The following is a 26,481-nucleotide window of genomic DNA, read 5'->3' as shown; positions in this document are numbered from 1 at the left end:
GTGTACATTTCCAAACTGGTGCATGTCTCTTTACCAGGATGGTCAAACACTGCCAAATGCATATTCTTTAAATGTTCTTTCTTGCTGGGATATTTACAGAAGAACGACAGGCAAGCATGCTGATGTGGCACAGTGGCACACGTCTGCCACCTAGTGGACGATGTTTTGTGCTCTGATATCCCCACATCGAAAACATTAAAAGAGAAGGTGAAACTGGACATTGGTTCATCTATTCTTTATTAACCACATCGCCAACGTAAAGAACAATGTACAGTAGACACATTCGCACATGAATGCATGTGCACACACACAATTAAAAAATAAACGTATAATACAAAATGTGGCAGTCTGACGCCTCACATGAATGAATCACTGATAATACAGTGGAATGCTTAAAAAAGAATGCTGCTTATTCGTCGTCATCTTCGTCATCGTCTTCGTCGCTGATCACATATTTCTTGGCCTTCTTTGCGGGGGCCTCCTCGTCCTCCTCATCATCCTCATCCTCTGCCTTCCTCTTCGTCGAAGCCTCGCCCTCCTGAAAGAAGCGCATTTTTACCATATTAGTAAATCCAACTTTGTCTAATACAGTTTAAAAAAAAAGTCTAATGAGTATATGCAACGATAAATAATTAAAATGCAAGCCAAGGGCCTTGATGTGTGCATCCTACAAAAAAAAAGAACATCTTGAACACATCGGGAAGGGGAGGTGGGGAGGGGGGGACACGCACCTCGTCACTGTCCAGTTTCTTGGCCTTCATCAGCCTCTGGGCCTTGTCATCGTCCGAGCCTTCTTCGCTGGAAGAGTAGATCCTCGCTCGCTCCTCTGGAAGGGGAGACAATCGAGTGAGTGAGTGAGTGATCGAGTGATCGAGTGATCCAGTGAGTGAGTGATCGAGTGATCGAGTGAGGGAGAAAGCAGGGAGAAAGCAGGGAGAACGCTAGGATCCTTCGTCCATCGCCCAGTAGTCATCATCCTCATCCTAGTTTAGTTTAGTTTCTCCAGGCCGGAATTATTCCTCTCCCGAGGGAGGCACCTGTCTGACTCGTCATAATTGTCAAACAAATTTCTCCTGCCGGGGATTAATAAAGTTTTATCTAATCTTAAACGCCCTCTTCAGACAGAGCCGTTCTGGGCCGTCAGTGGAATCTAAGCCTCCTCCCGCGTCTTCTGCGGTCTTCCTGGTCTCCTCTCAGAGGGCAGCTCCGGTTTTCTCTCAAGCGTGATCGAGCCAGCGCTGCGCTCAATGAGGCCCGAACCAACCCGGCCTATTTGTTCGCAGCGCACTAGGGCTGAACCATTTGGGGAGATAATCGAATTGTGATTATTTCGACTAATATTGCGATTGCGATTTAGCCTGCGATTTTTCTTTTTGAAGTTCCTTATGTTCTGTATTATTATTTTAAAAAAATAATAATCGCAGCCTGTGCGATTCACATATCACGTTCTTTTGCATGCCACTGTCGGTTTGAATTCGATTAACCGTTCCGCCCTACACACCACGCAGCGCTACGTCCTCCTACGTCACTCACACTACGCAGCGCTACGTCCTCCTACGTCACTCACACTACGCAGCGCTACGTCCTCCTACGTCCTCCTACGCCACCCACCTCGCAGGGCTCCGCCGCCCTTGTACTTGCTCTTGATGGCGGCCAGGCTCACGGCCTCCTCGCCGTCGTCGTCGTCGTCGTAGCGGTCGGGCTCAAGGTAGCTGCTGCTCAGCCCGCGCTGGTGCTGCTTCTCCCGCATGCGGCGCTGCTGGGACTCGCGGCGGATGGAGGCGCGCAGACGCTCCTCCTCTTTCTGCGCCCGCCCAACCGAGACAGCAGGCGTTAATGCACATATGTATACATGTGTATCAGTAGGTATGCTATACATTATGTACTGTTTATACTTCAGCTTTCAAAAATATGTTTGGTGCTTCCAAGTGGACAACTTTAATAAGATATAATTATTTTCAGGTAATAATTGCATTAATTGGATGTTTAATTTAACTAAAGGATACAGGTTGTCGTTTCTAATAGTTGTATGATTTAAAGAAGGGGGTGGGATTAAACTGTATTAAAGTGTATGCTTCTTCCCACTCCTTTTCAAATGTGTAGACGAGCGATGGAAAAAGATTCTTGTTTTTGTTTCTGCCAATGTGTTTCTGTCATATTTTAAAAAAATTACAATCAATCAGTGAGCACAGGCGCCTTCTTTTCAACGCTGCACGGTGTGTGTGATTGACCACGAGCAGCCCCTATGGGCTCGGGTTGTGTCAGTTATAGCGTTCACAGTTCCAAAAGAGTTCTGGTGATGTGGCGTTTTTCAGATATTATTGTTTGTAGTCTATAGCTCTAGTAGAGAAGTTATATGATGCAGGTTGTACGCTATGTTAAAAGTTCACACAGGTTGACTTAGATTAAACAGTTTCATTAAAAATAAACGTTTCTCAAAGAAATTGATGACAGCATTTTATCCTTTTTTAACTGAAATGACCCACTGACATAAATAGGTTGCAGTCACTATGGTCATAATAAATCAATTTTAGAATACTGTAAATTCAGCGTAAAACAGGTTTTCTAGAAGCTCCAGTCGTTGCGGGTGGCAGGGTTTGCGTTGACCTATGACCCCTACCTTGATCATCTCGCTGCGCTGGGACTCAGGGTCGCGACCCGCCATGGGCAGGATCCGGATCTTCTGGGTCTTGGAGCAGCGGTCAGCCAGAGAGAGGGTCATCTTCCTGTGGGTGGCGCTGTCTGTGGAGTGGGGCCTGGTAGGAGAGAGAGAGAGACAGGAGTAAAGACACGCATTAAAGTCAAAGCTTTAGTGTCAATTCCAACAAATGTGCAAGACAAAGAGGAATCGAAAATGCGTTTTTCTCTAACCCAATGTGTATAAAAGCATCAAGTTAGGTCAAACTAAATAAATTAGTAATATTTACAATAAATAAATTCTAAATAGTGCAAAATAGTTCTGACTAGTGCAAAGGTAGGCCAAATAAAACGGTATGCATAAATAAAGTTAAATAAAGTAAATGGTCCGATATGTCTTTCTTTGTTTGCGTTTCCAAAGAGCAAATGTATTCCTGAAACCACGGTAACCGCGTGGCTCCAGGCTCCCAGTGTGGGAGGCGGAGCGGGGGAAGGAGGCACCTGAACGTGAGCTTGGTCTTGAACACCGCTTGCCCCTGCAGCCCGGTGCCCTGCCGAATGAACAGGTGGTTGTGGTCTCCCTGGAGGGGCGCTTTGTAGACGTCAAACACCTCGTTGCCAAGATGCAGGGACATGCTGCGAAAGGGGAACACAAACCCTGCTGTAAGCACGACGGACCGTGCTCCATTCACCCGCCTCGATAAGCAACACGCACGCACGCACAAAGTCACTCACCTGCCATCGGACCATTTGACAATGCGAGCGTTGCTCTCTTTAATCTCGTTCCCCTCCTCGTCGCGCTTCACCCTCCACCGAATGGTGTTCTCCACCTGCGGCGGAGGGACAGAGCGACAAAAATGGTTAATGCAAAAATGTTCGAAATTGTTATAGAAAAAATAATAATAACATCCAACTGATATGCAAATCATATTCTACTTTCAAAAATGTGTGTACAATAATCATACTATCCCACCCTCCTCGAACCCCTCCAACTCACGGAACCCAGGCGGCCGAGCAATGCTAGTTATCGTCACAGTTACGTGGCCAGTTAGATTGGACAGCGGTATGTTATTTTCAATTGAGAAAGGCTCCTGCCTGCTAACTGGGAGGGGCCTAATCTGACACATGGCTACATTAAATGGATGTTTTGGGGGTTTTCGAATCGTATTCTCACACGACGCAAGAGTCCTTCCCTCAGGCCCACTGCATACCTTAAGCTTGAGCCTGGTGCGACCCTCTTCATCCAACATCTCCTCGTCCTCAAACTCGTCTTCATAGTACTGTGGATCAAAGGGTCTGCAAGAGAAAAGGCGACAGGACCGCTGCAGTGACATTGTCTAACAGCAAAGCAAGCAAAGAGGGTTTAACGACTTTCTACTTTCTTGCCAAAAATCGATTCTGACCTGGGCTCCACAGACAGGAAGTTGGGCAGCTTGACGAAGTAGAGGTCTGAGCCCAGGTCTGTGCTGACTTTGGGGATCTCCACCTCGATGCGGGTCTCCGGGACGGTCTCTTCCTCGTGGCGGTCGCCCTCCATCCCCTCCTCGTTGTCCTGGGACACACAGAAGAGAACAAAGACGGATGAAAAACTGAAAACTGGCACGACGGCCAACGGAGTCAACCGGAATCATCCATTCAGGCGTTTTTACACTGCCGATCCGGTACGGTCGCGGATTGGTACACCCTGCAAGTTCACTCTCTTGCCTGTGTAAAACCGAGGGGGGTATAATACACCTTCGTCACGGAGCCGGCTTACTCGGTTCATTAGAGTAGGCCGCGAAGCCGCCTAATCGCATGTACATGAAAATGAAACCCCCATATATGTAGGGTCTGAGAGGGTAAATTGGGGTGCGAAATCCAGCCGGTGTATTGTATAGCTCGGTCAGTGTAAACGAGTGGACCATGCCGGGAAAAAGGCAGGCATAAGACGGGCATATTTGTTTAAAAACGTTTAGTGAGGAAAGAGTCCTTCAAATACATGACACGTGATCCTGTTCTTGAAGAAGGGAAATCACAGTACCATGGGCTGGCCTGGAGTCGGAGGCTTCTCTGCGTCGCTGTCTGAGGAGATGTCATCCGCCTCCCCGAACAGGTCGTCTGCTGCAGGCTTCTTAGCTGGAGAAGGAGGGTGAACGAGACAATGTTGAAAAATATGAGTGATACGACCAGAACGAAAATATGTTCATTGCGGTAACAACCAGTTTCAAGTTGGATAGATTGATAATTTGATGCATATTGATATAGATAGATAGATAGATAGATATACACACTGACTTTTACTTTTACTTTTTCTTGCACCAACATCACTGTCTGAATCTGAATCGGAGGCCGGCTTTTTCTTGGCTTTCTGTCTGAGGAAGTCATCTTCGCTATCACTGCCCTTTGCTGATTCTGGGGGAACAAATCAAAAGTAATTATGTATAATGTGTAAAAAACTTGCATAAATAAGTATAATATAGTAGCTAATTCAGTATCAACAACATTACATGGACTTCGTCAACATGTCAGAATATACCTGACTTCCTGTGTCTGGGTGCCTCATCGTCAGAGTTCTCCCGCTCTTCATCAGAACGTGGACGTTTCTCCTCCTCATCCTCTGATTGATCACTTTTTGCCCCGCCTTCCCACTTCTCGTCATCCGAATGGTTCTCTCTGCCGGAACCTTCCACGGAATGAGGGGTGCCAGGCCCTGATTGGGGCGTTCCTGGATCACTGTGAATGCTAGAATGACAAAGAGATTCGAAAATAACGTTAAACTTTGAGCTATAAATGCTATAAATTTGAGACGAAATGGCAGTCAACCACTGGTTGTTTGGTTATTGTGCGTTACTAATCAAATGACCATACTGTGGAATGTCTGTCTGTCCCCTCACAGAATCCACATGTCTAGAAACTATGGCAGCAATTGGACCTACCTCCTATCAGAGTGGGCACTCCCCCTTCCTGACCGCGGACTCCCTGAGCGGGGGGTCACTGAGCGGGGAGACCCTGAACGAGCACTCCCTGCCCCGGACACTGCGCTACCAGCAGGACTTCCTGGGGGGCTCCCAGCAGGACTTCCAGCGGGACTGCCAGGGGCACTTCCAGCCGGACTCCCAGCCGCACTCCCAGCGGCACTTCCAGCGGCACTTCCAGCGGGACTTCCGGCAGGACTCCCGGCAGGACTCCCGGCAGGACTCCCGGCATCTGATCGATGCCCAGCATCTTCGTCATCATCCTCTTCGTCCCGGTGGCCAACGTCCGAGCCGCTGTGCCTTTCAGCATCAGAATGCTCGTTGTCCTCCGCGCCGGAGTGCATCGAGGCGTCGGAACGGTTCCCCGAGTGCTCCGACGGGTTGCCACTGCCACTGTGTACGCTGGGTCGCTCGTCTTCACTGTCATCTCCAAAGAGCTCCTAGCATGGCAGAAGATTTGTTAAGGCAAAGGCGATGTTGTATCCACGGATGGGGTTGTAAAAATCAAAACAAGTGCACGTTACCAACCTGGTTCATATTAGCTTTCCCCCCTTCTTCTTCGTCTGGCCGTCCCCTGTCACTATCGCTGCCGCTGCCAGAGGCGTTGCTGGCGGACCGAGGTCTTTCGTTGTCAGAGTCCGAACCGGAGCCCGACCCAGACTCTAAAAGACGCAACAGTAAACGATTAGAGACCATTCGCATAACGTTGCCACAACATAGGAAACTCTACGGCACACGGACAAAATGTTGTCGGCGCAGGGGAAATTTTGGCCATTTCGTATACACAATCAGTCATGTGCATGAACAATTCCAAATCATACGTTAATATTCGAAAAATGTATTACCTCGTTGTTCATTGTCACTATCTCCATCACTCCCGAATAATTCGTCCATGTCCGCCATTTCTCCCAATAGAAAGAAATCGCTGTAAACCGGAAGCAGAAAGACTTATTTACAAGTTTTGTTTCCTAGTTCAAGCATCTGTGTAATAATGTTTTCAGCCACAGGGGGGCAACACCATTCAAACTACCGTATTAACTACCAAATTCAATAATCTTTGCTATTTTTAAAATAACCAGCAAACAAAAAGGAAAATATTGGACCTGAAGAGCCTCATAAACACTCAATATACACACAGGCAGGGCTATACATACATATATGCATATAAATGTATATTTATTTTTCTGAGCTGAATACAATCAAGTCCGAAATGTTATAAATACAAAGCATTATGATACAATTTGTTGACCTATGAACACTTAAATAATTTACGTAATTACTTAAATCTAGCCATATATCGAGGCATAAAATCAAAACTACTGGCATACATAAAATCCTACATTTAAAAAATTCAACTTGGTTGGCCCACCAATTCATTTACGGAAGGGGTCAATAAGCCTCATAAATATCTTATCGTTTAATGATTATCGAAAGCAAATTATAAACTTAGAGTTCATGAGAAGTGAGAAAATAAATCGAAATATGTGCCCAGATCAGGCTCTGCCAAAAGCCCCTCCCAGAGACCAGAGACTTTCAGCCTATTGGTCATTCAACCAAAAGAGGCGGGACAACTTTTAATATCTAACGATTGGTTAACTTCACCGTCATTCAGCGAAAAACGGTGGTTCTGTCTTCCTGTGTTACCGCCCTTGGTACGAGTGAGAAAGTAAGCGTTCATTGGTGAGATTGGGATTATTTGGCACTATTTGTCGGCTCCCATTATCTATAGGTAAGCAAATAAGTTATCTTGGTTTTTGGTTATTTTTTTATTTCCGCAATTATTGTAATTTACATCACGCTACTTTGTCAATAAACTAGCAAGCTGTCACTTGCAGACACTTGCGCTTTCTAGCTAGTTGGCGGAGCTAAACTGCTAACGATAACCTCGAATTGAGTCCCTGGGAACACTGGGATACATCAGTGTATTTCACATCAATCGATGGGACTACGAATAGCATGTGAATCCCCTTGAACCGCCGTAAGATAACACCTCTAGCCAAACCAAGCTAAGATATTTCTCAGTGTGTGATGAAGGTATAGTTAAGGTTGGCTCAATCCTACAGACATCGGAGCTGGTCTATGGGCTAAAATTAAATTAATGTAAGTAGTTTCCCCAATTCCCATCTTCTTATACTAGATCCATGTTACAAGTCAAAAATCACACTAGGAAGACTAATGTGTTTTTCTCCGACCCCTTGCGTGTGCATGCGTCCCCACCCAAACATGTATATGTAATTGTCTATGTGTACAGATGTGTTGATGTTTATCTATATTTCGATTAGTCACGTTACTTACTTTTTGAAGCGTATTAACACGATAAGTCAGAATATTAATGTTTCAGACCATGTCCTTATTACTCTTGTTTGTTCGTTTTGGATTTGGTTGAATGATATTGACTAACTTACGTCTTCAGCTACAATGAGGTGGACATTCTTACAGGGTGAGGGTTTCTGTGATATTCTCTTAACTCATCGTCATTTGGGCATTGTTCATGTGTACTACTTCCAGTGACTCAACAAGGTTCTTGTGAATTACAGTGTGTGGAAATCGGTAACGTTACGTTAACGATAAGGATAGTTTACACAGCAGTGCGCAATAGTGAATGAAGGGTGTGGTCCGTGGCTCAAAGAATAGAATGTGGCCACGATTGTTTAGGGACGGGTGATTTTCTTCCCCCCCCCCCCCCCCTTGGCCAACAGCCAGGTATCCTATACTACTCTTGAACTGCATGATATTATCTATGTATTTGCTGACTGGACATCTGTGCAGAGATCATTGTTTGAGTGTCAACTATGCCATGCTGGTGTACAGTGTCACTGTACACAACAGGTTCCACTGACATATGTTGCTGCGTTTTGCTCTCATGTAACAAGAACCAACAATGTTGGTGATAATGACGTCTTTGCAGCAGTTTATATCGTTAGTAGTCCAGGGAGGTGCGAGTGACCTACTGCACACCAACCGAGTTTCGACCGAGAACTGCGACCGCATTACTCATTGTAGAAGGGGTTCTGAGGAAGGGTTTGGAGAAGGATGCCAAAAATAACATTAAGGAGCCGTTTGTTTGTTTGACAAAACACACTGCGCCTCGTCTTACCTCATCTGACCATTCCTCCCGCTTGTAACCACGGAGATTAGGCTACGAAATAAATAGAATAAGAAAGTTAAAGTTAGGGTAACTATACTTACATTTACTATTGGTGGATCCAAAATATCACAACTAGACATGTCAATGCAAGGAAGATGGCATATCCACGATGTTATAATCAGGAATGTACATTATGGAGTAAAAATAGTGTTATTTCTGCATGTGACAATGGCTTTGTGGTTTTGTATTGCATTAGAGTTGTTTGTGCGCTGCATAGAGCTGAATCCCCCACTAATAGTGTTGATGCCTTCCACTCCCTTCTTCCATCTGTTTCCAATCACCGTCTTGCCTGCAGTCTTTCCCAAGTCACCTCTGGAGAGGAGGGTAGGAGGGGAGTTCAGAGAGGAGGGGAGTAGAGTAGGGGCGCGCTGGACATGCGATGGAAGGTGAATTAAAAGTCCAACTATGAATTGGACTTTTGCCTTGTTTATCTTAATAAGATTTAAGTGAAGGGACTCATCGTATTCATATTCATCGTCACTGGTGTAGACTTATGTTTTACGTTTTATTTTCAACACAAAATCTGTATGGCTAGGCAAGCCACCTCATGTATTATTCATAGATCAGCAAGGGTGGTGGATATGTGATCCATGATGTGCTCAATGCCATATGCCAACAACCTGCCGTCACCCACCTTCATGGGCGGACAATGATGCCAGCCCTCGCTGTAGGCCAGCCTCAGTGGGAGTCGGAGGCGAAACACCCGATCTGGCCTAGGATGACCATGCTGCGTTGCAGAGCCATGTCCCGCTTTAATACGATGAGGATGATGGGTCAGCTGAGAGATGGGAGATGGGAGCCAGGGGAACATCAAGGGGAGGAGACTAGGAGGGATGGAGATGGGATGGTGTCCCAATGGGCCACCAAGCTGGGTCACTCTGAATAGATTCCTATCCTGTCGTAACTGTACACGCTCTACTGTTTCCTGTTCCTACCACAGCCTCTCCCATGGCCTCCGAGTAGTACAGCTGTATGATAACACGATTTGGAAATGCAACAATAATTACTGCTACGAGGGAAGTGGGGTTGGTCATGAATTACTCATTGTGACTGTGAAGCCACGATATATTCTTGAAGTGGTTAGTCAATGGGGAGGGAACTCGACCAGTGCAGTGTATAAGTCTACTATGGGTCAGCTGAAGACTGGAAAGAGAGAGAGTCAAGCTACTTAATATTTCTGGCAATCCTTTGGTTGTCCAGAAAGGATTAGGAGAGGAAGGGATTGTGTTGGTGACTTTATCCTTTTACGCGCTTAACTTTATGTGTATTAACTTTTAATCCCCTTATGGACCTTTTTGACCTTTTTGCTGTGACTTTAAATAATAAACAAAGAAGATGTAACACATATAAAAATGCTTACCAGTGTCTGAAATGTCCCAGGTTGAACACGTGCAGTATGTCATGATTTGTGTGACAACGTGCAACCCTCTGGAGTAACTTCAGAGATGTTTAGACGAGTCACTGAGCTACTGTGTTGGATGCTCTCTCGTTCAGCTGAAAATACTTTGCTACTCTGCTTTTCTATAACAGGAATCTTCAAATGTTCTACTCACAAGCTTATTTGATCGTAGGGATCAATAAGACCAGGCTAATGCATCCTGCTACGGTCTAGTTGTTTTTTTGTTTTTTTCATTACCATCAACATGATTGTCTACTATTACAGCCTGAATAGTGAAGAGTCATCCCTGTCCCATGGAGAAGTTACTTTGTCGAGATGACAGCACACACTAGCCTGTATATATTTAAAAAAAATAGGGTTTCATAAGAGCGTTTAGTTATTTATGTATGCCTGTAGTATAGCATGGCTTTAAGGTTCTTCCTCAGTACCAGACTAGACAAATGGCTGCTGAGATAGTAGTTCTTAAAGGAAGTCATCTCTTGCTAGCCAGTGATGTAAATGTTTTATGTTTAAAGCAATGGCGGGGTAGCACACTCTTGGATGTGTTGGATGATTCCTATTAGTATTTCATCATAACAATCCAGCAAGACCTTCCACAAACTAGAGAAGACCCTCGCATAAACGCATACCCTCATAAACACAAGGCCCTCATGACCCTCATGACCCTCATGACCCTAACACCCTACCATCCCATGAACACAAGACCCCAACACAAAATGAATGGATGCTCTATAATCAAATAAATACATTTATGTCTGTGCTTTGGCATGTCTTCGCAGTGTCACTGGCCTCCATCCAGTCCTCTTTGAATACAGAGCACTTTTGAACTCAACCATCCCGGGGTTTGCTGATTCTTGCGGTGTGCTGTGTGCACAGAGACCTCCAGGAGGATAAGGCTTATTGGTTTCACCATCACGATCATATGCTTTGATGAGTACATCAGCACTGACATTTGAGTCTACCGGTGCCCAGACACCAGCCACCGCTGATGACAGAGCCATGGTCGTCATGGCACCACGCAGCAATAACGTCAATACTGGCACACTGGTGAAGAAACGACCCTGTGTGACACAGACGGGAGGGGGGAGGGGGGGGGAGAGGTGCACTGCTGCTGCCTGAACAGTACATAACGGACTCAGATAATACCAGGAAAGCCACTGAGCTTGCAGGGAACTCCCTCTGGACGGACCCAGCTACTGCACTTGATACTGCGCTATTGTGTGTGTGTGTGTGTGTGTGTGTGTGTGTGTGTGTGTGTGTGTGTGTGTGTGTGTGTGTGTGTGTGTGTGTGTGTGTGTGTGTGTGTGTGTGTGTGTGTGTGTGTGTGTGTGTGTGTGTGTGTGTGTGTGTGTGTGTGTGTGTGTGTGTGTGTGTGTGATCTGAAAGGTGATAATAATAATAATAATAAATTCAATTTATATAGCGCCTTTCAAGGTACCCAAGGTCGCTAAACAAGAGGTGTACACAGGGGGGGGGGGGGCAGGTTAAAGGCCATAGGCCTCTGAGAAGAGGTGTGCCTTCAGGAGCTTTTTGAATGACTCCACTGAAGTGGCACAGCGGATGTGGATGGGGAGCAGATTTCACAGAGTGGGGGCAGAGGCGCAGAAGGCCCTGTCCCCAAAGGTCTTGAGTCTGGTGCGGGGGGTTGGTCCTTAGCAGAGGACCTGAGGGACCGCAGGGGGGTGTAGGGATGGAGGAGGTCAGAGAGGTAACGGGGGGCCAGAGCATGCAGGGACTTGTAGGTGAGTAGGAGGATTTTAAACTTGATCCGGGACTTAACAGGTAACCAGTGGAGTTGCATCAGGATGGGGGTGATGTGCTGCCAGGGCTTAGTGCCAGTTAAAACCCTGGCAGCTGAGTTCTGAACATATTGCAGTCGGTCCAAGGTTTTGGAGGGGAGACCTGTGAGGATGGAATTACAATAGTCCAGACGGGTGGAGATGAAGCAGTGGATGAGTGTTTCAGTGACTGAGTCTGAGAGTGAGGGTCGGAGTCTTGCGATGTTTCTCAGATGGAAGAATGCAGATTTTGTGGTGTTGTTGATATGAGGCTGAAATGACAGGGTGGGGTCAAGGATGACACCCAGGTTGCGGACTACGGGGGATGGGGTGATAGGGCAGCCATCCACTTCCAGCAGAAGATCCCCAACCTTCCTGAGCAGTGACTTGGGGGCCACGACCAGGAGCTCCGTTTTATTGCTGTTCAATTTTAGTAGATTTGAGGTCATCCAGATTTTTAGGTCTTGCAGACAGTTGATTAGTGGGGCCGGTGGAAACTGAGTTGAGGGTTTGGTGCTAATGTATAGTTGGGTATCATCAGCGTAACGAGCGTGATGAGATCATGTTCCTGCTATGATGTGGCGGAGTCTTCCATTAGTTTATCAATAACCCCCCCTCCCTTCAGGGCAGGTTAATACGTTTCATATACATGCACAGATCTCATGTGCAGTTTGTGGGGGATCAACATGATGAGTGTGAGTGTTTGTCAGTGTGAGAAAGCTGCTGCTCTCTTGTCGTATGTGTGTGAGACTTTTCAGTGTTTTGCGATTGGAGCTGAATCAAACCTTGTATTGTTTTTCCTTTTCGGTGGGCTGCAACAGAACGTTGTTTAATTCTAATTGGTTACTTCAAAGTCCAACATCGTGTTTATCTCTCCTGATGCCTCTTCATCACTCTGCTGTGGGTTCTCTCCAGGTTCCGGCTAGCACCTCCACTCTACTCAGCGCTGAGCCTTGAGGAGCTGTTCCCCTTCTGCCGTGCATCAGGAGCGCGTAGCTCGCCGTCCACACAGCCATGGCGTTGTACAAGAAGGACCTGGGCAAATACAAGGACCTCGACGAGGATGAGATCCTCAACAACCTGTCGGCTGAGGAGCTGAAGCAGCTGGAGACGGCCCTGGAAGATATGGATCCAGAGGTAAGGGGCTGGAGCACACTGTAGGGCTGCTCCTTGATGACCATAGCGACATGGTAATCGTACTGTCAGGTCATTCAGGACCAACATGATGGTCATACTGTCGGGTCATTAGGATCAACATGATCATCGTACTGTAGGCCTGTGAGTGCCTGACCTGTGAGTGCCTTTCCCGAGGCACTCAGACGTTCTCACCAAGGGGCGCAGGTGGCGTTGTTTGTGTGGACGCGTGGAGATCTGTCTGGGCAGCGGATGACTGCGGCGTCCGAGAGAAAGTTTTGCTTTTGGAAACCTATTGTAAACCGCTGGTGTGTGTTTGGATGGTTCATCTCTGTTATGATTCCCAAGCACCTATAGAATATCGCTACGGTGTGTCCCATTTAAAATAAATCGCTCATTATATTGCTCATGCACAAGGAATGTACTAAAAAAAGTATCACAAAGTTGCCATGGGCCGTAACCATGTCGACAACACGCCCCTTTCTTTCCTTAAACTCAGATTTTTTTAAGATCTCCAAAGTGTTACCCGCTCAATACCCGCTGAAACAGTGGGTTCACTAGCTCTTTAAACTGGTATTATTAAGTACTCGTATTGGTATTCGGTATCGGAGAGTACCCAATTGTTAATACCTGTACTTGTTCTGAGAAAAAGTGTCATTGGTGCACCCCATGTACATCACATAAACACTGTTTCAAATTTACTTTTAGGGTTAATACACATTCACACACAGTGGAGTCATTCATGCAAAGCAACAGCCAGCACGATTCTTTTATCTAAAATTACAGATGAGAATATTGATTGAATCAAATTTATATAAGAAACAATAATAATTTAGCAATCACTGAGATGTAACGGTTTGTACTTTGATTTTAATGTAACTGCCTAATTGCAGAGGCCTAAATGACGTTTTCTATATAAGGAAGCTCATCATACAGCCCTATCATACTGACTGCAATGTCTGTCTCAAAAGAGTAATAGTTTAACCTCACTGCCTCACTCAAGACTTGTATAACATCGCCGGGCGATCCAAGCACATCGAGATAAAACAAACCTTTTAAACTACACAACAATAATTTGGCAATTAAACGTGTTGGGACAGCGTTCGCTCAGACTGTACAGCCACACGGCGTATCATTAGAGCCGTCCATGACAACACACCCAGGGACTGCAGGCCTCGGGGGGGGGGGGGGGAGAGGCACCCTATCGCAGACGACGTGGGATCATAGACATGTGGATGAATAAAGAAAGGAAGGACAAAAGAGTGTTGTTGAAGATTGACTCATAGTCTGTCCTGTTCACAGGGTGAGTGCTGATATAAGCAACGTGTTGTTTGTTTGTGAATGGAACAGGGTGGTTGGTCATCCTGTTCCATTCCAACAGCCAGTGAGACAACATGCCTTATTTTGGTCTCTCTCAATTGTACCCCCTGGCATAGAACTCATTCCTTGCTTTATAAAACACACTGCGCATTGTATAAACGTTATAGGCAGAACGTTGTCTTGTCTTAAAATGTCTGTTATTCAGTGTTCCAGCAGAGCACGTTTTATGTTTTTTTATTTACAGAATATAAATTCTAATTTTTACACCTGTACACGGTTATGTAGCAGCCTATATTCATATACCACAGTGCAGGTAAACATGGGCTTTTAGCCCACCGACTGCTGAATGTTGAATGCATACAAGATGGGTTGTTTACCACTATGGATGATGGTTGAGAAACCTTATGTTACATCAGCCATGTCCTAAACATGTACAGGAACGATGGGGAATGGTGGCTAGGACAAAGATGCATGATTGTGATTGGTTTATACTGATTGATTCGCTGACTACAGCTGTAAAAAAACATCGACCTTGGTGCGAACACAACTAATGTTGTTGTCTCGCATCAAGTGTACCGTCTCATTTAGCACCATCATATGTAATTATTTTGATTTATTAAGATCCCAACCATCAATTTGGTGTTCAATGTATAAAGACCCTTGGCCTTCATGTCGGCGCACTTAATGTATGCACTTATTGTATGTCGTATTTAGTTATAGTACTAGTTATGTAGCATCTTATCTTATCTTTGTTGTATATGGGGAACCTGCACTTGGTTCTATGAACATCGTCATTGTACTGAGTGCAATATATTGTTTCACTTTCTTATGACAAATGTACTTATGGTAAGTCACTTTGGATGAAAGCGTCTGCAAAATGCCCTGAATGTAATGTTTGCAATGAACTACTGTGCTTCAGAACGCACTGCTGCCAGCCAGCATGCGGCAAAAGGACCAGACCGGGAAGAAGGCCACGGGGAACTTTGACCGCGACGGGCTCCTCACCTACCTGGAGAAGGAGGCCATGGAGTACAAGGACCGGGACGACGTGGTGCCCTTCACCGGCGAGAGGAAAGGTGTGTGTGTGTGTGTCAGAGTGTGTGTGTGTGTGTGTCAGTGTGTGCGTCTTGCTTATGTGTTCTTCTTAAATCATTGGCCACTTGGTGTGTGTGTGCCTATTTACTGTTGCGTGTCTGTGTGTGAGAGAATACCTTCAGCGTGCCTCAGGGCTATCCAATTGCTTTCATTTCAGCCTTTGACCTACTCGCAACAGACTTGTCTCCAATGCTTTGCTGTGTGTTGCTCGCCAAGACCTGCAATCCAAGGAGAACCGGGTTGTTCATCCAGGGAGCAGGAGTGTAGGAGAGACAGCAAAGCAAGGGACATCATGGTTCCAAAATCCTTGTCAACATAGTGGTGCTGGTGTGGGAACCTGTGTTTTACCACTCTGGGAGCAGGGCTGACCCCTGCTCCAGATCTTCTTATCTGTTTACCAAGGATCCTCAGCGGCCCAGTAGCAGCCCAGCATCCTCCCGGCAGATTAAGGCTTACCATTTACAGAGAGACCCAAAGCATTTGAATAGAAGCTCAAAGGCAGTCGATCATGAGAGCCGCATGGAAATTTCGATTTTACGTACCCAAATCCCATGTAGACACCTGGTTGGCGGAAACACTTTTGTTGTTTTCCGGTTCCCTACCATTGCACACGAGGACGCAGGCTGTATGGACCCTGGAGGTCTCTGAGTGCGTCCTTGTGGATGAATTTCGGGAGACTAAATCTAAACGGACTGAACATTTAGGACCGCACCTAATTAGCTGCTGTGGTTCTGTTAATGATTTGCTTGCAGCAGGAAGGTCCTTCAATAGGGTGCATGCGACATGTGTCATGCATTTCCATGCAGATTAGTTTAGTGCTGTTCTGACTGTACTAAGTTGTTGGACTCTATTCAGCCTGACTTCAGTGGTCCAGTGAAAGGGCAGGAGTGAGTGAGTGTGTGTGTGTGTGTGTGTGTCGTAGCCCTAAATGAATGTGCTTTCCCTGAGGAATGTGGTGGATTCTTTCTTCCTCCTCTTGTTTCGCTTACCTCCTGCTGACGATGAGTTATGTGTCAGGAGAAACACACACACTCTTGTAGAGATTACAGCCGTGCAGATATTGCATGTTTGTTGGGTGGTTGTTGAGCCCAAACTGTAAAGAATCAAAGTTTCCAGTGAAGTGTCCATAAATGGGAAATAGAAAAGATTTGTTTTCTTTTAAGTCCAATTAGGACTGAACAGTCATTTCTTACTTGCATACAATTATACGCTGAAGACATAACATAAAGGAACTAGCTACTAAATGATCTCTTTATACACCTTCATTATACGTGCAAATGTATTTGTGTGTTGTCAAACCTCCACACAAGTTTGTGTTCTTGACGGCAGCCCATTGAAATGAAGTGGCTGTAGTTTAATTATCCGGAGACACGCTATATTGACAGGTGGTTTCTGGTTAAGTCACTTTGGATTCCCCAACAACGAGTCGTCGTCTCCTGCAGCCCATACCTGTTTGGTCACATGTCACCAAGCCCTTTCTGTCTGGTTTCCACTGGCAGAGGTGAAGGTAATGCTGTGGTTGCTGAGCTCAGAGGAACGTGTCCAATACAACCCAGAGTTAAGTTCCAGTATACTTGCAGTTCAAACAAGGCCGATGAGACTGTCATGTTTCTTTAGCAAACAGGAGCGGGTGTGACTGCTGCCCCTATAATCACATACACACGCGCACACAGCCCCATCCACCCACCCACCCTTGGGTGAACTTGAGAGACGGTATTTGATCGATTCACACACAAATTCATTTCTCAGTCGCCTCGGCTTTCTTTTTTGTCTGGCTTTCCTTGAGACTTTGAACAGGGTGGGAAACATAGACTCTTCTCACTTGGTTTAAGGGTACGTTCTATTATATTTTTTACTTCTGACACTGCTGAGGGCAGCCATGACGGATCGCATTGTTGTTGTTCTACAAGCCACTCTCCTCTGAGAATAATGTAGCCCACTCCTTTAATGTTGTCCATAATTTACCCCGTGCCCTATTCTGGGGGCACCCCTAGACGACTACACCCAGTGGTCTTGGTCTTCTGGGGATTTGTCTTCCTTGCTGCTGGGGCGATGAATGTCTGTCCGGAGCGGCCCCGGATACGGCCTGATCACTGTATTTACTGTCTAATGGCTTCAGGAAATGCCAGGGCCGCCCCCCGGAGACTAGCATGATTACTCTGAGAGGGAGGGAGAGGGAGGGAGAGAGAGAGAGAGAGGGAGAGACAGACTGAGAGTGAGGGGGAGACAGACAGGGAGAGGGAGAGGGAGAGGGAGGGGGAGACATACGGAGACGGAGAGAGAAGGATAGACAGATGGGGAGAGCGGGAGTGAGAGAGTGGGGGAGACAGACGGAGAGAGAGAGTTTGCTTATACTTGCTTTATCAGCCCAAGCGCTGGTGGCCCCACCAGATACGTTTAGTTTCCAGCCATTGTCCCGTGACTTCCTTCACTCCTGCTTTCTCTGTCTTCGTTCCAAGAGGTACCAAGAGGTTACCATGGTGATGCCATGGTTGTTGGGGGGGGGGGGGGGGGGGGAGTCATGGCTTGTGCGTGTAGCTCGGCATGGTCGGCCGGGCCAGTCCTCCGGGACTGTTAAAAAGCTCTCCAGCTGGGTGAGATGTTGTTAAGGCCCAGCTGGAAAGTCGGAAGCCAGCAAACTCAAAACGGATAAGAGTCATTGTAGCCCTCATTTGTTTCCATGTGCTCCACCAATAGATGTGCTGGGGTGAAATGAGGAATAAGCATGTTAAAATGGTCCATTGTTGGATGTTCCCTGTATATATTCTGACTGGTGAAGTGAATGTTTGGCTACTATCCAATGGAAGGCACAATGATAAATCCCTTCATGTAAACCACGATGAGACCCAACACACAATGGATAAAAAGCTTTCATCCATTGGCTATGCAAAATGGTATTAAACAAACTAAGAGACTGGTTATCGACCGACGGGTTGATGGATACGTTCCCCTCCATTCTGAACCGTGTTGACGACAGCTGTAAGATGGCTAAGCTCCTTACCAGGGGCCTTTCTCCGTGACTGCCCTGAGCTCCGACTAACATGGGGGCATGGGCTCTAAAGTACCTGTCCTGACCTTGACTTAATGTGACCTTTAGCGACTGTATCTCCTGATGTCCAGGGTTTTCCCCGTCTCACACAGTAGTGGAAGAACTGCATCTTATCTTACTTCCTTACTGCCTTTAACATGGAGCTGTGGCCAACATTATAGTTAGGGAGTCTTATTGTAGACTTGATATGTGGGATGGGTGGACAAGCAGTTTCACAGCCAAAGCCCTATAATCTGTTAAAGAAAAGCATCACAATTCTATAAATACTATACAACTTGAGACGGGAACAGGAAGTACAGTACAGTGACTCCGAGTTGCGATGGCTCTTAGGACCTGCCGAACAAGGCAAACCAGGGACAAAGTTTTGTTCTCGGCCAGCGTCAAAACGATATCTCCGGTATCAGTTATGGGTTCATTCTGTCCCTGTGCAACATACAGACAAGCACACACACACATATGCTCACGCGCATAGTCATGTGATCCCATGACCTGGTAACCTCCCTTGAGTGTGGGAATGAAGACACTGCCAAAAAGCTAAGTGAAACCAGCCGGCAGATTCTGACACTAAAAATACTGACTGAGGCTGACAGAATCGCCGTTGCGTTTCGTCTATTCACGTTCTTATTTTGATTCCCCCTCGTCGGGGGTGGCAGTAGCTCAGGAGATAGGGCGGATTGGTTGATAACCGCAAGGTTGCTAGTTCGATCCCATGCTCCTCCTAGCTCGAGTGTCGAGGTGTCCCTGAGCAAGGCACCTAAACCTAAGCGCTCCCGACGAGCTGGCTCACCCTGGATCGCCTTGCATGGCTGACACCGCCGTCGGTGTGTGCAATGTGCATGAATCTGTGAATGTTAGGCAATATTGTAAAGCGCTTTGGATTAAAGCGCAATATAAACGCAGTCACTGCAGTGTACCGGGGTGACTCACGGCCCTCGTTTTGTCCTCCACAGGAAAGGTGTTTGTCCCCAAGCAGAGGCCCATCGAGTCCCTGCAGCAGGAAGTCACGACCCTTGACCCGGAGCTAGAAGAAGCTCTGTCCAGCGCCACGGACACAGAGCTGTGCGACCTCGCAGGTAAACACTAACGCTTAAACTTGGACTTGTTCCAATAGCTGGCCCCGTGGGTCTCATACACAAGCACACGCGCACACACACACACATATGCAAAAGTTCGTTTTTGTAATCAAAGCAGAGCACTGTTCCGGGAGAGAAAGGATCTTTTTATCTGGACAGTGTCTGTCAGGACAGTAAAACACAGGCTTCTTTCTCTTACCTCCAATCCGTTCGCCGGTGTAAGAGAGAGAGGGAGAGGGAATCAGCCAGCAGGAGAATGACTTTGCTATTAACAACCGGATTGAGTCATTTTTTTTTTTCTTCTTTTTTCCAGCAATTTTGGGGGTTCATACGTTGGTCACCAGCACTCAGACGTACGACGGGACCTGCAAGGAAGGCTTCAGTAGTAAGCATAACACACCCCCCCCCCCCCCAAAGATCCACTACACTAGAAACAGTCTTCAAACTGTCAGGGTGCCTTAACTGTGTGTGTGTGTGTGTGTGTGTCTGTGTGTGTGTGTGTGTGTGTTCGTTCTTCTAGATGTCATTAAAGGGGAGAAGATGGTCCCCGTCTTTGACGAGCCCCCCAACCCCACCAACGTGGAGGACACCCTGCAGCGGATAAAGAGCAACGACCCCTCCCTCACAGAGGTCAACCTCAACAACATCAAGGTACACACTCGCACCCTCACACCCTCTCCTTGGTGTCAGTCGTCACTCATCCCACTTCAACTCACTCATTATTTTTCTTCCTTCCCTTCTTCCAGAACGTTCCCATCCCTACTCTGAAAGAGTTCGCCAAAGCCATGGAGCACAACACCCATGTCAAGAAGTTCAGCCTAGCAGCCACACGGAGTAACGACCCCATAGCTGTGGTAAGAGAAAGAGCGTTGGTTTCTTGAGAAGTGACGTCAAACTGGGAGCCGACCTCACCCGCCTCAGAGGCCAGGGTGTAGAAAGTCTGGATTCCTTTCATTTGTGTGTTTCCAGTGTTGGGCGTCGTTAGTTTAAAAAAGGAATTAGTTAGTTATTAGTTACTTCTCCCAAAAAGTAACTAAATTAGTTACTCAGATACAAATTATTATTATTACTATTATTATTATTAAGTAACTAGTTACTGTGAAAAGTAACTATTGCGTTACTTTAAAGTACATTTTTAAATGCTCAAATGTGTCAAATAATTTGGACCCCACCACCACCCCTCTTTAACAGAACTTGAAATACATGTGCATGTACGTGCATGCACGGAAGCATGGAATGCATGCAACGTTGAAAGATGTTTGAATTACTTGACGTGGAGAGGCACTTTGTCAAGGGCATAATGTGCATTTCACGAATACACTCGTTCCTCTAATTCCTTGGAGGGAAAAAAGTAACGCCGTTAGTAACGCCGCTATTTATAACACCGTTATTCCCATCACTGGTGTTTTCCCACTTTTTGTTCTCTCTCTCTCTTTCTCTTTCTCTCTTTCTCTCTTTCTCCCTCCTGGTGGCAGGCCTTCGGAGAGATGCTGCGGGAAAACAAGGCGCTGGTCAGCTTGAACCTGGAGACTAACTTCATCACCGGCGTCGGAGTGCAGGCACTGGTGGACGCGTTGAGAGACAACGACACTCTCACAGAGATCAAGATCGACAACCAGGTAGCTCCTCGGCACTTTAATGCCCGCAGCATTGCATTATTGATCTGTTGTGAGGGCTTCTGCATAGTTCACAAGATGCATGGAAATCACAAACCATCCAATTCCCCCCAAGGCCTCCAGCCTTGGGGGGGGTTGACTTAAAAGGCTCAGTTATAGTTCCACGTCGATGAAACGCAATTCCCACGCAGACGCTTCGACTGCTTAGTAATTGCAAAACCAAACACTCACACAGAACCGAAACGGCTTCACTGTTTTGGTTCGGTGTCGGGTTTCAGTGAGCGGACCAATCACGACCCTTGCTGCTAAGTCTCCTAGACACAAGGTTACAATTTCTGTGAGGCGCACGTCAGGCCCTTGCGGTGGACGCAAGGAGGGTCCGCAAGGGAAGTGGAAACATAATCAGCCCTTTAGTGTTGCGATGGTACCTGGGGAAAAGGAGCCGGCTTCGCCAGAGACGAAGCGACCCTTGGTCGACCACGCAGTGAGCCATGTAAGGTGCTCGTCCTCACAGCAGTGTTTTCGCTTTGTGTCCTTCCAGAGGCAGCAGCTGGGCACTACGGTAGAGATGGAGATAGCCAAGATGTTGGAAGAGAACCACAACGTCATCAAGTTTGGCTACCACTTCTGCCAGCAGGGGCCACGGGCCAGAGCTGCCGCGGCCATCACCAAGAACAACGACTTGGGTACGTGACGTAGGGGTCGAGGTGGGCAGTGGTTCATGGTCCATCACTTTGATTGGTCCGCTTACGTCAGCAGTCAATAGCCAGTTTATATTATGGGTTCCAATGTTTCAAACGGTACTGACGGTGTTTTTCCATCTGACTAGTGTTTAATGATCCGTTGCTGTGTTGTTCAATTGTTAGATGGTCGATTTTAAGAGGTCAACAGTGAAGTACCCTTCGGAATATATTATGCATCATAAATGTGTATTTTAGACATTCAATGCATATGTTGAGGGCAAAAGAACCTCCAGCCTGACCCCCGCCCCCACCTCTTCTTCTCCTTCCTACTCTAGCCCCTTGTCCTCTCAGAGCTGCCGTAGCACAGGTCTGGTGGTTGGGCATGAGTGTGATCCGGCGTGTTTGCACCGATGCCTTCTGATTCACTCTGTCAGTGTGTTCACAGCGTTCAACAGGAGTGTGCACACTGCCTTGACTTTAACCACCAGGGTTCTGACACTGTGTGATCTTGAAGCTTAACTCCCGTGCACACTAACCATAGCCCCTTCATGACGGGTGATTGATCCGTCTCGTGGATGCTTGGTTTAATGACCCACGCGGAGATGTGATCGCGACCCAATGGGCCGTGTTCCTTAAAGGAGAAGCATGTGTTTTCGTATACCTCCTCTGGTGGTCTTTCTCCTCTGCTGCTATCTCTGCCATCCATCTCGTTGGGTTTTCATCCCACGTTGTGCTCTTCGTTTAAACCAACCTCTCTGCTTGTTCAGTCCGCAGGAGGCGAGTGGAAGGGGACCAGTAGGGGCGGACGGTCTCCCGGCCAATCCTAGCGTCTCATCTCACCATGTGGAATACTTTCAGCCAATTCCCTGGTCTCATCTCACTGTGTGGAATTGTAAGTCTTGTGCCAAACCATGGAGCAAGGCATCGACCAGAACCAACATCTGAGCAGAAGGGAAATAACTGGAATCGCCCTCTCCTGTAAACTTAAGCTCATTCTCATTTTTATTGTTATGTTACCGCTGTAGTTTTTAGTCATTCCCATTTTGGTTGCTAATTTGTCCCTTCGTGAGCCTATATCTGTACACTCATGTTCGAGTTGTTTTTTCCGGTTCAACCTTATGTTTAGTTTATTTTTATACTGTACCATGAGCGCGTTGAACTACACGGTCATAATAACCAAGTAAGGGCACGTGTAACTTGTAACCATGATCTAAATTATAATAGTAACTGTACCACCCAATGCTTCCATTGGGGGCGCCATAGATCTTCCACGTTTTGCAGACTTACTTTGTGTTAGCTGAGCTTTTTCTACCGCCAACGTCTCTGTGGTTCATATGTGCAAGCAAAGCAGAGGCAGGCCAAGTCAGGCCAGCATGTTGAACTACATACTGGTGACCCTTGGTTTTGACTTGGCTGTGGCAGCTAGCCTGCTCCCAATCCTCATGGTCATCCATTGACAAAATTGTCCATCATCCATGTAACACAGGCCTTGTTCTGTCCAAGGATTGCCCATTGGATGAGTGGTACTGGCTTTGTAGGTAACAAGGTTGATAGCAAGGTGAGTTGTTGCAGTGGATTTGGAAGGGACCTGAATGGCTAATGGACAATAATGGCTAATGGATACACCATTAGGTTTTGAGCTGGTATATGTGACTGTATGTGTTCCTTATATTGCTAAGCTGACGCTAATCCTTGACTTCATGTAAACCTACTGTATGATCATGGCAAAATTGGGTTCAACAACATGATTTGAAATGCATCGGAATTAACATGTTAGCTGTTTTACCACTACTGGAACAAAAAACTTGTTTTGATGCCGGTTGTACAATATTGGTCCTAATTTCTGCCGTATGGCAGTGAATAGTAAATAGCAACACCTTATGACCATCCTGGTCTGAAATCTAAAAGGAATCAAACGGTTAATCCTGGAAGGTGTAACACGTTCTATTCAGAAGAAACATCTACCTGATAGTGCTGTCTTCACCGTCTGTACTCATTTTACTGGCTTCTCTGCTGCTTCACAATGCCAAAGACTAACATATACAGCACTTAATGGAACCATACTGGACCTCTGATAGAACCTGTGTCTGCTTGGTGAGATTCAGTCAGCTGGTAGGGGAAGAATCCTTTTGGGTTGAAAGCAGTTGTATTCTGGATTTGTCGGTTATACCGGATCATTGTTAGCTAGTACACCACCGTCACCCAATTTGTTCGTTTGTTTGATCTGAACCATCTTTGTACATAGCAAAAATGTTTAAAAGGAGAGTTTAAATTGTGATGCGGCACAACACATTTATATTTGTGAGGTAATTGTCCTACATGAGTTTGAGCCTTGATCACACCTTATGCACACACACGCGCACACAGACACACACGCACATTCCCATACACCCACTCGGCAGGATTTGTGCAGTGTAGCGTCACTTTGGATTAACTAACTCACCTGCGACAAGCACAGCAGTCGCCGTAGGTATACTAACGCAGAGGTAACTTGAAACTGGTTATATCATGTAATCGTCTATAATAAGGAACAACACGTTGGCATGAAAACCTCCACTCGATGTGATCACATAATTCCATTGACCAATGTATCTTAATTTGTCTTTGCATTCCTCGAGGCACACGTGGCCCTGGCTGTGTTCAGTGCTTTGTTTTAGGTTTTTTTTATCGACTTGTTCTTTCCTCCATGAACTCCATGTTTTTTTGTTTTGTCCGATTTCTTTTTGTTTTCTTTTTGTTTTCACATCGCTGTGCTTTGCTGATGGATTAAATGGAATGCCTCTCCCCCCTACATTGTTAATATCCTGTGATCTCATGTATTACTATTGTATTATGCCATTTCAGATTTAAAACAATTTCAATAAATCCCTGCTGTTTTATTAATTTTCTTTTGTACCTTTTCAAAAACCCACATCAGACTATACTTGAGTGGATATGTACCATTGTGAAATATACAGGGACAAGGCACTGTCAAATACTCAAGACTTCCTCAACAATAAATGTTTTTACATATTCTTTGTGACAGACTATTTTCACTCACTACAGTATTCATATTTTGGAATCATAAAAAAACAATTATAAGCATGACTTCAGCCTGTTATCGTGACGGTATAACAAGACTATTTTAACAACTAGAAGCTCTGTCTCATGGAATGCTGGCAGGGGATGGTCGACTGAAACAAAAACGTTGGGATAGGTATGTGGTTATTACCTCAAATCCAGTTTCTGTGATGTTTCTTTTTTTGCAATTCATTTCCCTCCACATGCCAGGGTGATGAGGTAATGCATGACTCCATGCGAGTTCCCTGGTGCCGAGCACTGCTGTAAAACTAGCAGTAAAGAGGCGTGGTGTGTGTGTGATGTGGTGGGGGGGAATGAAGTATTTCCACTCAAGTACTGGGAACGGCAGACGTAAAACATCTGTGGATACAAGGCACAGGGTGGGGGGGTGACATTTCACCACATGGAAGCGGAACTTTTCTGGGCTGTGATTAGAGTAGCATAACGTGGAAGAGGATCTACATCCAGAGATACTTCGAGCCCGTTCCACTTATGCAGTCAAACAATAGATCGGAAAACGGACCCCTCAGCGGCTTTATACTTCACGTCAACATGAGTCAGATGATAAGAGTCTACAAGAGGTTAAAGGGGGAACTGCTTGATCGTAAAACAGGGTAAGGTAGGTAGTATTATAGGGAGAGATTTATGGCTCTGGTCCGCGAGTCTGCCATAAGTTACTAGCGTGTTTGATACAAGCATATGAACAGCATCATCAAATATGGCTGCAGGGCCTAAGTGACGCTCTGGCGTTGACCCATTTGAGCAAGGCATAAATCAAACTGTTCTTCTGTCTCCTGGCTTGTTAGGATATGAGAATAATCCATCCATCCAAGTGGTGACGCGGACCAGGATGAGATCACCGGCGATTGTTTCCAAAACAAACCTGCCTTCACATGAAGAGAGGTGGCGTCATGATGTTATTAATAGTAGCGGACAGGGGTTTACAGATGTGCGTGTCTCAGTGGGCATGCCCTGACGCGTTTTAGGGTAAATGATAAGAAAGAAAGAAAAACACTTTTTCCATAGGTAATTTCTGTTTGTGTCCATAGCGACGTCACTTTGCATGGCAGCATGGAGCTGTTGGCAGCAGCCCGCCCATTACTGCTCACACTGCTGCTTTGTTCCTGACCAGGTCTGCTACACTCCCCTCTCACAGTTGAACGAGAGTCGTCCAGTGAGTCATTAGTGTGCAATGTTAACCCTGATGCGTGACACACTATCAGCCCTCTGGGCTGGCAATCTCTGACCTCCTCGAAGTCAACAGATTGAGGTGGCAATAAGAGACAGAGAAGTACCTCGGCCACTATTGGCGTGAATTAAGATTCGTTAAGAAGATTCTCTTCAGGGGAATTTATCCAGAGGATAGTGGTTGGAGAGATAAACTGATTTGGACCTGATCAAGTCTCCATTATCCAACACTAGCTTGACAGTGCTAACCCTGACCCCCACCAGACACTGCGTTCTGCTTCCTCATGGGGCTCCTCTGGGATGTGATTGGCCCTACTGGTCATGAAGCTAATTGGAAATAATTGCTT

General features: G+C 46.2%; 2 protein-coding genes across 5 annotated transcripts; one reads left to right on the top strand and one right to left on the bottom strand.

The window, feature by feature from the left end:
- Nucleotides 1-184: 184 nt before the first annotated feature.
- leo1 (LEO1 homolog, Paf1/RNA polymerase II complex component) lies at nt 185-6,516 on the bottom strand. Of its 3 annotated transcripts, none has more exons than XM_056607404.1 (14): nt 6,437-6,516; nt 6,120-6,253; nt 5,553-6,031; nt 5,153-5,358; nt 4,918-5,028; nt 4,658-4,752; nt 4,041-4,189; nt 3,849-3,933; nt 3,373-3,467; nt 3,139-3,273; nt 2,621-2,756; nt 1,612-1,804; nt 732-826; nt 185-538 (listed from the first exon to the last, which is right to left on the bottom strand). In XM_056607404.1, the coding sequence occupies exons 1-14, from the start codon at nt 6,492-6,494 to the stop codon at nt 410-412; spliced, it is 2,100 nt and encodes a 699-aa protein (XP_056463379.1). In that variant the 5' UTR covers nt 6,495-6,516; the 3' UTR covers nt 185-409. The 3 variants fall into 3 exon arrangements, with proteins under 3 accessions (XP_056463379.1, XP_056463380.1, XP_056463376.1); XM_056607405.1 differs by having other exon boundaries at nt 4,924-5,028; XM_056607401.1 differs by having other exon boundaries at nt 188-538; nt 4,912-5,028.
- Nucleotides 6,517-7,197: 681 nt separating this feature from the next.
- Nucleotides 7,198-24,923, top strand: tmod2 (tropomodulin 2). 2 transcript variants are annotated; one of them, XM_056607407.1, is made up of 10 exons: nt 7,198-7,320; nt 12,832-13,053; nt 15,290-15,446; nt 19,465-19,587; nt 19,901-19,972; nt 20,108-20,238; nt 20,334-20,441; nt 21,063-21,206; nt 21,745-21,889; nt 22,654-24,923. In XM_056607407.1, exons 2-10 carry the CDS (start codon nt 12,931-12,933, stop codon nt 22,683-22,685), a joined length of 1,035 nt encoding a protein of 344 aa, XP_056463382.1. In that variant the 5' UTR covers nt 7,198-7,320; nt 12,832-12,930; the 3' UTR covers nt 22,686-24,923. The 2 variants fall into 2 exon arrangements, with proteins under 2 accessions (XP_056463382.1, XP_056463381.1); XM_056607406.1 differs by lacking the exon at nt 22,654-24,923 and adding an exon at nt 22,222-22,639 and having other exon boundaries at nt 7,209-7,320.
- Nucleotides 24,924-26,481: the final 1,558 nt, after the last annotated feature.

This window comes from Gadus chalcogrammus, chromosome 14 (genome assembly GCF_026213295.1).
Source record: "Gadus chalcogrammus isolate NIFS_2021 chromosome 14, NIFS_Gcha_1.0, whole genome shotgun sequence".
NCBI classification, from domain to species: domain Eukaryota; kingdom Metazoa; phylum Chordata; class Actinopteri; order Gadiformes; family Gadidae; genus Gadus; species Gadus chalcogrammus.
Note: the sequence above shows the minus strand (reverse complement) of the source record. Positions and strands in the feature narration are given on the sequence as shown.

Excerpts from the sequence above, each read along its gene's own strand:
- leo1 (XM_056607401.1), bottom strand. The coding sequence starts at position 6,494 with ATGGCGGACATGGACGAATTATTCGGGAGTGATGGAGATAGTGACAAT. Across the intron at positions 3,934-4,040 it reads TTCCTGTCTGTGGAGCCCAG|ACCCTTTGATCCACAGTACT; the intron begins GTCAGAATCGAT and ends TTTCTCTTGCAG. Across the intron at positions 1,805-2,620 it reads AGCGCAGCGAGATGATCAAG|AAAGAGGAGGAGCGTCTGCG; the intron begins GTAGGGGTCATA and ends GGGCGGGCGCAG.
- tmod2 (XM_056607406.1), top strand. The coding sequence starts at position 12,931 with ATGGCGTTGTACAAGAAGGACCTGGGCAAATACAAGGACCTCGACGAG. Across the intron at positions 19,588-19,900 it reads AGAGCTGTGCGACCTCGCAG|CAATTTTGGGGGTTCATACG; the intron begins GTAAACACTAAC and ends TCTTTTTTCCAG. Across the intron at positions 21,890-22,221 it reads CACCAAGAACAACGACTTGG|CCCCTTGTCCTCTCAGAGCT; the intron begins GTACGTGACGTA and ends TTCCTACTCTAG.